The sequence below is a fragment of the Harpegnathos saltator genome, unplaced genomic scaffold (genome assembly GCF_003227715.2).
Source record: "Harpegnathos saltator strain DR-91 unplaced genomic scaffold, Hsal_v8.6 scaffold691, whole genome shotgun sequence".
NCBI classification, from domain to species: domain Eukaryota; kingdom Metazoa; phylum Arthropoda; class Insecta; order Hymenoptera; family Formicidae; genus Harpegnathos; species Harpegnathos saltator.
The window spans coordinates 74224-88550 of NW_020230528.1; the positions used below are offsets into that span (position 1 = coordinate 74224).

A 14327-nucleotide genomic window follows, 5' to 3' on the forward strand; every position below is an offset into this window, starting at 1 on the left:
CTGGAACTGCACTGGTTCAGAACTAAACTGCCGAGTACAGCAAAAGTTCATAGGTGCAGAAATGCCAGGTAGAATAGAAAAGAACGCCATAGTGCAGGAGACAACACGTTATTGCAGCTGTTGACGATTCTTCAGATGAAGATTTTATTTTATCTGTATGTACCTCCACCTTACACGCAGAACCTATCTGGGATGAAGAACATGATGATTGATTAATATTAATAAAGTAAAATCTGCAAAGTATCTAATAATCCAATAACCATCTAAGATATATCTTTTTCAAATATACTGCCTGAACTAGGAAACCTATAGATTCCAAACAGAGAAAGAAAGAAAAAAAGACTCCTTGACAAGAAGGAAAAGAAAAAGAAGAGAAAATGCGAGATTGAAGTTAACTTAAATTATCATTGTCAGACACTTTAGCAAATGTAACAAGTCTATTGCTATACATTTTATTTATAATATATTTATATACAATAGTACTATAGAGCAATATGATCAATTTTACTCATGCAACCTAAGTTGACGCGACACAAATCAATTTATTAAAATTCTATGATAATAGACATTCAAGCAGCTGTTGCTTGTATCCTCTTCTTTCTCTCGAGGAGACGACGTTCCCTCTCATATTCCTTCAATCTTAGGACAGCACTATAACAGTATAATATTTATCAGTATACATTTATAAAACAGGACATGGAAAATACGGGATATGTGTATGTATTATCTATGTATATCTGTAATTGTCGCAAAAAATAATTGTAATTAGTCAAAACAGTACAATAACTTACTCATCAGCTAGACAATGATGATATTCGTGTTTCTCATGTGCACACTTCAACATAAATGGATAATGATGCCTCTGGCATTCTAGAAGATCCATATATTTGTGAGCACAAAAATCACGTTTGTTGAGTGGGATCTTTGCAGCTATCATGTCTTCTTCTGATACCAACATTTCTGTAAATTTATTAAACTAAGCAGAGATTGTAGATAAACAAAAAACAGATATATATACTAATAAATAAATAAATATGCAGAATGATTCAGGACCTCTGTGATAAACTCATGAATTCATCTATATAAGTACATTTGTTTTGTTGATGTTTATGCTTACAATATGGTGACATTTATTATAATTATGAACTGAGTAATTTATTTATTATTTCAAGTATACTTGCATAGTTTGCAAGTATTTCAAAATATATACTTAAATGATGCATCAGAGAACATGAGTTGCCTGATAAATATGATCCTTTTTATGAAATCTATTTAATTTCTCAAGGTCTATTATAGAGATCCTGAATATCACTCTGTACATATATATACATATATTTTATTTGCTATTATTATTCCTATGAAGAAACAAATATGATAGAATAAGCAATATTATATATTGAGAGATTTCTCAATTAATATAAAAGTCAACAAAATGTTATTTTATAATATGAGAGTCAAATCAGTAAAATAGTCACTGATGATATTAACTGAATGTAATATATTTCTACTATGAAGCAATTATGGTACAATAATTACTCGAGAATAACAAGAGAGACATATTTAGTTTATTTGCATGGTAAAGTTATTATCAAGGTAAATCCAAATGTATCAAGTATTCAGTATATACTTACCATGTATCATATATTTTATCAATAAACACAAAACAAATTGCAAAATTGTACAATATAATTAGATATTAAATGAGACTTAACTCTACAATTATGTTATACATTTGTGACAAGAAAATTCAAGGTAACACGATGGTGATATAAGAAAATAAAAAGAAAATAATGTTGACATATTCTTGAGCGCATGAACCAGATGATTGATTCCAGATTCACATCCGACCAACAATAAAGGCTTTATAATCGAAATTTGTGCACGTATAAGGTTAGTTCCAACTGCCAATACTTGCCCCTCGGTTTCCGACCGTCTGGAAATCCTAACATCGGGTCGAATGTCGCTGGTCCCTGGGGAATAGGCATCACATCGGTCTTGGTGAAATAAGTACCGATAAAATTACCCATTCTCACAAATTGTATCCGAGCAACAATAGCAAGTAAACCACAATCTCCCGCAGTACTGTATCGCACTGACATCTGTTGACCCAACTTACATAATATTCGTATCGTTCGCGAATATCTATGTCGAATTGCAACAATAATGTAATTATTCAACATATAAATTGTTGCCAAATAGGTGTATAAAACTTTATATTTTAATTAACTCGAACGCGATTTTTTGTTAATGGAAATATTTACAGACATATATTTTTCTGTTATATAATTGTATTATGTTTCATATATTATTATCCAATTATATATATATATATAACAAAAAACGAGACGATACACACAAAATATATTTTAATATAAAAAAATATGCAACATTCTAGATACTCAGTTTTACAATAGAAGAACGGGAAGTGGTTTTCGTGGTAACAAGACAAAATTCTTATATCTTTAAATAAATGTTTATTCGGACTTTGCTGAAATAAACATATTAATATATTAATTACGTTCGTATGTAATGTAAGGAATATGGAGAATCGCTTCATGGCTACATTTTTAATACTATCATTTTTATTTTTTATGACAAAATGGATATCTGAATTCTTTTGGCAACGACATATATATCATATGTGTGTGTAGTATACAGTTTCTCATTAGCTTTATATCATATACTCATTGCTCCTTCAATCTAGATACTTACAACTGCAGGGAAGTTTGTTTCAGACTTAAGCTACAAATGTACAAAAAATAATATGAATTAATCATCATCCTCCTCCATAGCTTCCAATGCTCCATTTCCTGAAATATATATATATATATATGTATAAGTTATATGAATTTGTTTGCTTTATTTGCAACACATGCCATGTGAAGTTACATACCATTCTGTAGTCGTTCCTCGCCTGGTATATGGCCAGCTTGTAGCAGTTTGCTGAGTCTTTGCACCTCTTCTAAGGAGGACGCGTTTGTAATGGCTTCGCGAATCTTTTTACGCTCCTCAGCAGAAGTAAGAGGTTTCTCTGCAGATGTACCAGCCGTCTGTGCCTTCACCTTCTTGGCTATCTCGCGTGCCATTTCCTTGCCGCGTTTGCTCCTGAAATACTCTATTGCCGCCTCGCGTTCCTTTTGCTTAATTTTTCGGAAATCAAGCAGTCTAAGTTGTGGGAATCTATATATGACATATTGTCGGTAGTGCTGTTTAGCTGACACTGGGTTTTGCAGCAAACATAGGTTTGTGAGATTTTTCAGTGGTATGAGAGGTTCCAAGTCTCCCAATTCTTGTATCATGTTGCCAGTTAACATCAGAGTATGTAAATTTGGGATGCAATGCTCTAGGCCTTCGGCAATTCTGACAATGCGATTGTTATTGAAGAACAGGGTTTTGATCCTTTTCAAGAGTGGAAATCCATCCAGTTTACGTATATCGTTATCTGAGAAATCTATAGTGTCAAATTGGTCCTACGTAAAAGAAGAATTAAATACATATATGTTAGAATCACAATTGTGAAATATTTTGCTCTGTAACAATAGCTGTTATTTGATATTTGTTTGATATACTCAGATTTGAGTTTAGATTTAAATGTAAGTTTTTTAGTTGAATTGTAGTTACATATGTGATAATTCATCACATGGAGAACTCAGACTTAACTCTAAACCCAAGTTGGAGTATCTTACAAGAGACAAGTTTTAAGTTGTAACTATCCATCGGCAAAGTCAAAGTACTTACCAAAGTCGCTCCTAGATTTTCAATAGTGGGTATTTTGTATCCTATAACACACAAAGGAAACATAACAATCGCAGGATAAACATAATACACATGATATGATAACACATCAAGTTAAACTTGGGCGATTTCTTACAAACCTCTGAGATCTAACTCACGATCACGCACAGGATTGATGTACTGCATTGATTGCTCTATTAAATCCGGTGTGAGTTTCACCATCGTGAAAGAATATCGTGGATTATCAGTTCAAACTTGACTTTTACGTTTTGCTCAAACGTTCTTAACCTATACACGTCCAACGATTGAATCCGTACTGTTTGAGATAATTCTTTCTCTCTCTCTCTCTCTCTCTCTCTCTCGCGCCCATTTCTACCAACCTTGGTTAAATAAATTGGTTGGAAGTTAACTGGCTGGTTATTCGTACGGAATTGTCCAATCGTATCTGCCATTAATCAGGGTAACGATCATGAATCTTTCACGTGAACTTCTTTTTCATTTCTCACTTTTCACTGTAAGTAATTTCATATGAAAAGTGAACTGTAAAAAAGTGAAAAGTAATATTTCTGGGTAATTATTTAAAAGATGGGCCTCACCTTAGATTTCGCTCAAACTCACCTATTTTGTGTATTTTGACGTGTAGAAGCCGAATCTGCAATTAAAAATAGTCGCTCGGCTTTAGTTTGCGCGAAATAAATAGTTAAAAAGTGACACATGCGAGGTTAGGAAATCTGTCATGTCGGTAATACAGAAACTTATGGTCTGTTCTTTTTAGTCGGAAAGTGTAAAATAGTACACGTTGGGGAGGGGCGAAGCCCTTTCCCCAAAGCCATTTTCATATATTAAACATATGAATTTTTAGCTCATGTATCAGTGGTTATTACACAACAAAATTATTACACAACAAAAACTATTGGTCCTTACTGTTAGATCCTTACATTCAGACAGATAACGTTGACAAATTATTCGACAGTTGCTCAACCGTTGAGTGTTGTGAACGCATCCAATTCTTATATTTTGAAAAATCAGCAGCGGAGGGATAGATACATAGTGCAAGTCATTCAAATGGAAATTCGTCTTTTGCAAGATATTGAACAGAAACAGGTATGTATATTAAATTTTAAGTGAAATCGTATTTATTTAGTCACTAATCGCTCACTGAGCGGTTTTCTCTGCTGAATGCAATGATTGTTGACATACTTATGTCATACCACGTATATTTCATTTCTCGCTTTTCGTTGTGAGTTACTGCGTAAGCGTGCTCCGCAGCCGGAGCAGCAGCTCTCATCTTTCTCGAGTCGGGATGCGTCCCGAAAGTCATAAAAAAAAGTGAGAACCTTTATGTCCGCGACCATCCGTCTTTTTCGCAAAAGAATAATGTTATGTTACGGAAAAATAACTTATGTTAATTTAAGAAATAATTTATTATTAGCACACAAGAAATATAAAAATAAATTATGTAATTTAATTTTTAAATTATTCTAACACTGCAATCTGTAGTGTGCTAAACAAATAAATATAATGAAATAGAGCAAAATAATTTTGCGATTATATGCATTAATCTATTGCACATTTATTTTGTAAATAATAACGTACATATTGTTCCTCAACGGAAACCGCGAGAAGGTGGTGGTCTCTTCTGTCAGTAAGAAAATGTAAATGTATGTTTCATCAATGTAAATGAAAAAAAAAACGTTTTCTCTATTATAACTATTTTATATATAGAATAATTTTGATATGTACAGGGTGTCCCATTTTAAGTGTCCACCCCAAATCTCTCTTATTTTTTATTTTAGAGAAAAATGGTTCAGACACGTATTGTATGGTTTCGAAGGGGCCATAGGATGGTACCATTGATTTGACCTTGAAGAGTCATTTGAAGGTCACGTGAGGGTTACCTCAATTTTTTAGAAGGCACCCTCTATTTTTTATTATATATTCTTGTGGCTGACCTCGAGAGCTTCCCAAAGCACTATATTCAAATGTTTTTTGGTGAAGTACTTTTCGAGTTATAAAGCTCCAAATTTACAAAATTTTGATAAAAATACAAAATATTTCGTAAAACATTCACTTTCCGATAGTCTTATCTTACATGATCCAACCAGTCAAGGCAAGATCCGAGCATGATCCAGCCAGTCAAGGCAAGATTCGAGCATGATCCAGCCAGTCAAGGCAAGATCCGAGCATGATACAGCCAGTCAAGGCAAGATCCGAGCATGATTTAGCCAGTCAAGGCAAGATCCGAGCATGATACAGCCAGTCAAGACGAGATCCTGTATTGCCTGATAATCAATGAACTGTAACAATTGTGAAAGTCCAATTGTCAATTCTTTTAATGAAACAAATATCAAGAGGCTTGTTTCAAATTTCTTACTTAGGCAACTGTCGGTATTTTGGCGAAGTCTCAGACAAACGCATATTATTATCCATTGACTTTTTTTTTGATAAGACAGGAATTTTTTGTTTTTTGGCGCTTTTTTCTTTATAATTATGGCTGCTTATCCACCAAATGAAATTGTGGACATGATTCGCATTTTGGGTGAGGCCAGAAATAATTATTCGGCAGCAGGAAAGCTTTATGCTGAAAGATTTCCAGACAGACGCCATCCTGATAGGAAAGTAATAAAAAAACTTTGCGACAGAGCTGAACAGGGTTTTCTTAGAAGAAACCGGCGAAAATCGGGCCCTGATGAAGTCACATCATTGACTATTATAGATGTCGTTGCTTTGAATCCTCAAATCTCTACGAGACAAATTGAGAGGCAATACGGTATATCTAAATCAACAGTCAATCGTGTGCTCAAGCTCAACAAGTTTCACCCATATCACATTCATCTAACTCAGCAATTGGAAGAGAGGAACTACCAACGCCGTGTACGTTTTTGTAACTGGACTCGAGATCAAATCCAACAAAATCCCCGGTTCATTGCTGATACGCTTTTTTCTGAAGAAGCCACGTTTTGTAATAGAAGAGGCGTTAATAGACATAACTGCCATTATTATTCAGATGCTAATCCACATTGGCAGAGAAGCCAAGAGTTCCAACGGCAGTGGTCCATTAACGTTTGGGCAGGCATCCTGGGAGATGTTATTGTTGGTCCATATTTTTTTCAAGAAAATCTCAATGCGGCAATCTATTTAAGATTTCTTCAAGATGACCTGCCCAACCTCTTGAGACATGTCGACAATGATTTACTCAGACGAATGTGTTTCCAACAAGACGGAGCACCGGCTCATAGATCTCGAGCTGTTACACAATATTTAAACAATAGATTCCCGAATAAGTGGATTGGTATGGGCAGCCGAGTTCAAGAATGGCCCCCAAGATCACTCGACTTGACACCCCTAGATTTTTATTTCTGGGGCTACATTAGAGATATAGTTTATTCGCAAAAGCCTACAACCGTTGAAAATATGAAAAACTGGATCAGACAGGCTTGCAGAAATATTAATGTAAGTGTTCTTGAAAAAGTTAGGGACGACTTTCACCATAGACTAGAGCTATGCATACAAGTAAATGGCCAAGTTTTTGAACACTTTAAGTAATTGTACACAAAAGAAGATCTTGCCTTGACTGGTTGGATCATGCTCGGATCTTGTCCTGACTGGCTGGATCATGGTCGGATCTTGCCTTGACTGACTGGATCATGCTCGGATCTTGCCTTGACTGGCTGGATCATGCTCGGATCTTGCCTTGACTGGCTGGATCATGCTCGGATCTTGCCTTGACTGGTTGGATCATGCTCGGATCTTGCCTTGACTGGTTGGATTATGTAAGATAAGACTATCGGAAAGTGAATGTTTTACGAAATATTTTGTATTTTTATCAAAATTTTGTAAATTTGGAGCTTTATAACTCGAAAAGTACTTCACCAAAAAACATTTGATTATAGTATTTTGCGAAGTTCTCGTGGTCAGAATATGTAATAAAAGATAGGGTGTGCCATCTAAAAAAATTGAGGTAACCTTCACATGACCTTCAAATGATTCTTCAAGTTCAAATCAATGGTACCATCTTATGGCCCCCTCGGAACCATACAAAACGTGTCTGAATCATTTTTCTTTAAAATAAAAAATAAGAGAGGTATTTGGAGTGGACACTTAAAATGGGACACCCTGTGTACAGGGTGTCCCATTTAACCTGACAAATCGTAATATCTGGAAAACTACATGTCGGATCAAAAAAAGTGGGTAATGAAATTTGTTTGTCTCGAAGGGGGACATCCAATGATATCAAACTCGACCTCCCACCCCACTCCCGGAGGGTGGGGGTGGGAGGCAACTTTGAAATATTAAACAGGAACCCCCATTTTTTATTGCAGATTCGGATTCTACGCCACTAAATACGTAAGTTTCGTCCGAAACTTTTTTTTTATTCGTGATAGATGGCGCTATAATCGCAAGAAATTAGATTTTCTGCAATTCTCCAGAAATGATCATTGGATTGAAAAATAAAAAAATACCTGTTCAATATTTTTAAAAATATTTTTAAAAAACATAATAACAGTTATTCCTCCCCAACCCCTCGGGGTAGGGTGGGTGGTAACGTTCAAATCTCAAATGAGAATCCACATTTTTCATTGCAGAATTAGATTTTACGTGAAGTTTTTATGGAAACAATTTTTTTCATTCGTGATAGCGTTGAATTTTTCCGAGAAACTACTTTTAGCGTTACCCAGGAACAACGACGAGGACGTAGTAGCTTTCTATTCCCTTCGGGGTGCTTGTTTTAGGTGAGTTCCCTCGCCTTTCACCATCGGGGGACTCATCTAAAACAAGCACCCCGAAGGGAACAGAAAGCTACTACGTCCTCGGTCGTTGTTCCTGGGTAACGCTAAAAGTAGTTTCTCGGAAAAATTCAACGCTATCTATCACGAATGAAAAAAAATTGTTTCCATAAAAGCTTCACGTAAAATCTAATTCTGCAATGAAAAATGTGGGTTCTCATTTGAGATTTGAACGTTACCACCCACCCTACCCCGAGGGAATGGGGAGGAATAACTGTTATTATGTTTTTTAAAAATGTTTTTAAAAATATTGAACAGGTATTTTTTATTTTTCAATCCAATGATCATTTCTGGAGAATTGCAGAAAATCTAATTTTTGCGATTACAGCGCCATCTATCACGAATAAAAAAAAAAGTTTCGGACGAAACTTACGTATTTAGTGGCGTAGAATCCGAATCTGCAATAAAAAATGGGGGTTCCTGTTTAATATTTCAAAGTTGCCTCCTACCCCCACCCTCCGGGAGTGGGGTGGGAGGTCGAGTTTGATATCATTGGATGTCCCCCTTCGAGACAAACAAATTTCATTACCCACTTTTTTTGATCCGACATGTAGTTTTCCAGATATTACGATTTGTCAGGTTAAATGGGACACCCTGTATATATCAAAATTATTCTACAGGGTCATCGAAAAGTATCGGACCCCCTAATATCTCCAGTTAAAATGCATTTTGGAGAAAATGTCCAAAGCAAAGTTGTGTGGTTTCAAGCGAGCAGTAAGATGATGACCTTGACTTTGACCTTGACCAATATAATAGAAAAAACTTTTTTTTTTCATTTACATTGATCGAACATACATTTACATTTTCTTATTGACAGAAGAGACCACCACCTTCTCACGGTTTCCGTTGAGGAACAATATGTACGTTATTATTTACAAAATAAATGTGCAATAGATTAATGCATATAATCGAAAAATTATTTTGCTCTATTTCATTATATTTATTTGTTTAGCACACTACAGATTGCAGTGTTAGAATAATTTAAAAATTAAATTAAATAATTTATTTTTATATTTCTTGTGTGCTAATAATAAATTATTTCTTAAATTAACGAAAGTTATTTTTCCGTAACATAACATTATTCTTTTGCAAAAAAGATATACGGTAGCGGACATAAAGGTTATTTTTTTTAATGACTTTCGGGACGCATCCCGACTCGAGAAAGATGAGAGCTGCTGCTCCGGCTGCGGAGCACGCTTACGCAGTAACTCACAACGAAAGGCGAGAAATGAAATATACGTAGTATTACATAAGTATGTCAACAATCATTGGGTGCATTTAGTACTACAACCGCTCACTGAGCGCTAAGTGAGCTCTTGCATCTGATTGGTGTATATTTTTAAATCTAAAGGTATATACCAATCAGATGCAAGAGCTCACTTAGCACTCAGTGAGCGGTTGTAGTACTGAATGCACCCATTGCGTTCAGCGGAGAAAACCGCTCAGTGAGCGATTAGTGACTAAATAAATACGATTTCACTTAAAATTTAATATACATACCTGTTTCTGTTCAATACCTTGCAAAAGACGCATTCCCATTTGAATGACTTGCACTATGTATCTATCCCTCCGCTGCTGATTTTTCAAAATATAAGAATTGGATGCGTTCACAACACTCAACGGTTGAGCAACTGTTGAATACCGTTGAATCGTTGAATTTGTCAACGTTATCGGTTTGAATGTAAGGATCTAACAGTAAGGACCAATAGTTACTGCGCAGGCGTGCTCCGCAGGCGGAGCAGCAGCTCTCATCTTTCTCGAGTCGGGATGCGTCTCGAAAGTCATTAAAAAAAAAGTGACATCCTTTATGTCCGCGACCGTACATGTTGGCCAAGAGTGGATTGTTCAAATTATTGTTCTCTCTCTCTCTCACTCTTTCTCTCGCCCGCACGAAAATATCGTCGGCGAGTCAACGCGTATCTTGAAGCTAGCAGTGTGTTATAGCTATATAGTAGCTATACTATAGGAAAGAAAGAGATCGCGCAGATCGCGCTTTCCTTCTCTACTACCCGAAGCTTGCCGAACGCGGAGCGCACACGGACACGGCTCAACACGTACATACGTTCCTCCTTCATATGCGCGGGCTTAGGGGCAATGCAGCGAATCTGGCAGCTCTGGAGCGCGAGCGCACCATAGACATATAATATATAGACCGCGCATTCGCAACGTTTCTTTTATTTGCCCATGTTCAATATTAGAAAGAGGTTACATGCTTTCGTAGAGCAGTCTGTCTCTTGCTAATGATGCGTGGTGGGGTATTTGGCCCCTCCGCCTGTTTAGAATGGAATGTTATGTCTCCGGTTCTCTTTCTTTTCGTGACACAAAGCATATGTAAACAAAACGATTGACATTAAAGATTATAAAACGTATTTACTCATAATAGTATAATCATAACATAAAAAGTATAATCGTAACACAATGAGTCTATATTGTTGCGTATGCCACAGTAATGCATATAAAAGTGACAAACAGATTATTTTCCACCGGTATGTAATTATACCCATCGTCATATGTCTATATTCATCATTTTTCCATATGCGTGTATTTATATCAGACGTATTTTCTTCTCTTTGCCTTTTACAATCCCCCTTTCTCTACATTCTCCTACTTCTGTTTCCCCTATCACGGAAGACTGCTTTACCCCCACTACGCATCGTTAGAAAGCGATAGATTGCTCAACGAAAGCATGTTGTCTCTTTCGAATATAGAACGCCGCCTCCGCTGAACGCGCGGTCTATTTATTATACGTCTATGGAACGCACTCGCCGAGAGAGGTTAGATCGCGAACGCGATCGCCTGTGAGAGGGTCTCTCCCGATGCCGATGCTTACTTTTCCTTGAGGAATGTGGTGAGCAGGTCCTTTTGTGCCGCGGCATATCGAAGTGCTGTATATGAAGGACTAATCACGAAAAGATATGTTTGAAAAAAACTCTGTCAACTCTGCGAGAACAGAAAACACAATGACGTGGCATGCGTGGCGCAGCGAGACGTGCGTGGCGCCCGCGCGTTCCTTCTTTTGAGCGGAAGCTATAAATAAAAAAGCTATAAACCATGAAAGAAGGAGGGCGTACTAGGTGGCGACGGGACGCCGTGCGTTCGGGACCTACATCTTATTTTCGTTCCGAAGAGAGAAAAATATCGAGAGCTCGGTAGTCGCTAGACCGGGAATCGAACGCGGGTCTTTCGCTTGCCGGGCAACTGCTCTAGACCACTGAGCTATCCGACGCTCCACGCTCACGATACTCTCCTCTCCCTAGATAACGTTGAGAGATGTCGTTCGGAAGTGGCATCTCTAGTGCTATCTCGAGCGCACGGCGACTACAGAGAGAGGCATTGTTACTTGTACAGGGTGGGGAAAAATTATTGGTCATGCTTTTGCCAGTCGATTCTACTCGTCGAGATCGCCAACATTGCATCATAAACATGATGCCGCAAAATTAACTTTCAAGGTCATTTTCAATGTCAAATTTTTTTTATTAGCTTAGTCGATTCTACTCGTCGAGCTGAACAAAAGTCTCAAAGGGACCATATGCCGGAAATCAATATTTCATAGAGAAATATTCGTTTGAAGTTTTTAGAAGCCAAAAAATTTCGTAAAATTAATTGTCATGGGTGTAAAATCTGCTTAATCTACTATTAACGCTACCCAGGAGCAACGAAATGGGCGTGGTAGATTTTAGTTCCCTTCGGAGTATCTTGGTACCTAGTAACATTTCAACGGCTGTTGGTTTTTTAAAGCAACGGTCATTTGCCTCGGAGAGAAATAATATATCGCTCCATAAGACATTCGTTACTTGTGCTTAAGAAGCTTTCCATCCATATCCAGACCTTTTTCGTGATTATTAGAAGACCGCCGCCGATCTTGAATCAATTTTCAGTGTAAAATTAAAAAAAATTGTTTCAATTTTTTATCAAATTTTTTCTAAGAATAACGTTGCTATAGCATGCCTCGACGTGGTGGCCGTGATCGGGCACATCGGGATGGGCGTGACCAACGTTTAATGCTTCGAGCAATTGATCGTGCTCATGGTAATTACACACGAGCACGAGCTCTTTATGATAGTTGGTTGCGACGCCAAGCTAATGGCAGACCATTACGTCCAGGGTCCGTGCCTGATCATCGAGAATTTCAACGACTCGATGAACGATTCCATGATCAGGAGCAAAGGAATTTTGCAAGTGCTGGCCACCGTAGGGCAGGTCGTCCTCGTGTGTCTTGGAGAATTGAGGAACGTGTGATTGCACTAGCTCGAACTTATCCTGTCATGGGATCACGACGCATTGGCGTGCGAGTAGGGGTAGATCATAAAACAGTCTTGCGCATTCTCCGTGAGGAAGGCCTACGACCCTACAAAATGCAGGTAGTGCATGAGGTGACCTGGTGATCGCACAGCTCGTCTTCGTTTTTGTCGGTGGATGCTTCGCAAGATCCGAAGAAATCGGCACTTTCTGAAAAATATAGTGTTCACTGATGAATCCAGTTTTTCCAGCATTTCCATTTTGAACCGGCAAAATATTCGCATCTGGCGCAGACGCAATCCACACGCAATGGTCCAAAGAGTTCAGTAGGGCCGTTTTTCAGTCAATGTTTGGGCAGGGATACTCGGGAATAATTATATTGCTCCTGTGTTTCTCTCAAACCGATTGTCAAGCGTTGAGTATTTGCGGTTCCTACGTCATACTCTTCTGAATCGACTGCGACGTATGGTTCCGAGGAATGCCTGTAATCGAATTTTTTTATGCATGACAGTGCTCCACCGCATTTCGGCAGGCAGGTCCGCGCTTTTTTACAACGAGCTTTTGGAACTCGATGGATCGGTCGTAATCCTACGCCACACTTATGGCCCGCCCGTTCACCTGATCTGAACCCTCTGGACTTTTATTTCTGGGGAGCTCTGAAAGCCATTGTTTATGGGTCAGGCAGAGCTTTAAGACGGCTCAGGATTTACGAGATCGCATTGAAGAGGCGGTTGCTACTTTAGCATGAGCTGTGCTCCGTAGAGTGCGAAATAATTTGGTGAAGAGACTCTAAGCTTGCATTGATAACGGTGGTGGTTACGTTGAACCGTTTCGGTGCAATAAACTATGCGAGGCAAAATGGATGACAAAATTATACCGTGACGTGATTCGTCATCGGTGTGTTCACTGAGAAATGAAAAAGGAACTGTATACAGTGAGAATTGATGCGTGCAATACGAATAATGTCCAAATTTCGACTAACCAGACCACTTCATTCGCGAATAAACAAAAGCATAGCGGCTCATTATTCCGCAGATATTCAATTGCCTAGGACGATTTTAAGAAAATTGACTTTTGGCCAGCTTTTCAAGCTAAACATTCCACAGTGCGACGGCAGAGGCGACAAAGGAGGCAGCGATTGTTGCGGCGGCGGCCACGTCGCCAACGACGACTACGTCGACGATGGCGGCAGCATTGGCGGCGTGGGCGACGAAGGTGGCGAGTATGTTGGCGATGAAGGCGGTGAGGGTAGCGGAGACTGCGGCGCGGGCGGCGGCGGCGTTTGAGTTCATGTTTCGTCATAAACATCTGCGTCTGCCAGCAGTTGGAGTAGCCAAACCACAAAACTGTTAATTTCGAATGCCAGCGAACGCTCGCGGCAGATTAATAAGTCATTTTCTTTTTCAGAAGAAAATGTGTGGGAAAAGTATGCATGACCATGTGAACATGTCATCATCATATGCGATAATTACTCGCGATTTTTTATCACAAGTACTTAGGTACATTATTATTTTGGATAATATCTCACTAGTCCTTAGAATTTTAAGTGTGAATAATCATGAGCAA

The 14327-nt window shown here is 38.1% G+C and overlaps 2 protein-coding genes across 2 annotated transcripts; both read right to left on the reverse strand.

The window, feature by feature from the left end:
• Nucleotides 1–458: 458 nt before the first annotated feature.
• Nucleotides 459–2112, reverse strand: ND-B18 (NADH dehydrogenase (ubiquinone) B18 subunit). The gene is made up of 3 exons (XM_011153007.3): nucleotides 1916–2112; nucleotides 792–960; nucleotides 459–651 (listed from the first exon to the last, which is right to left on the reverse strand). The coding sequence occupies exons 1-3, from the start codon at nucleotides 2097–2099 to the stop codon at nucleotides 570–572; spliced, it is 435 nt and encodes a 144-aa protein (XP_011151309.2). The 5' UTR covers nucleotides 2100–2112; the 3' UTR covers nucleotides 459–569.
• A 387-nt stretch (nucleotides 2113–2499) lies between these two features.
• U2A (small nuclear ribonucleoprotein polypeptide A'-like U2A) lies at nucleotides 2500–4085 on the reverse strand. The gene is made up of 4 exons (XM_011153009.3): nucleotides 3876–4085; nucleotides 3739–3779; nucleotides 2894–3470; nucleotides 2500–2810 (listed from the first exon to the last, which is right to left on the reverse strand). Exons 1-4 carry the CDS (start codon nucleotides 3955–3957, stop codon nucleotides 2770–2772), a joined length of 741 nt encoding a protein of 246 aa, XP_011151311.1. The 5' UTR covers nucleotides 3958–4085; the 3' UTR covers nucleotides 2500–2769.
• Nucleotides 4086–14327: the final 10242 nt, after the last annotated feature.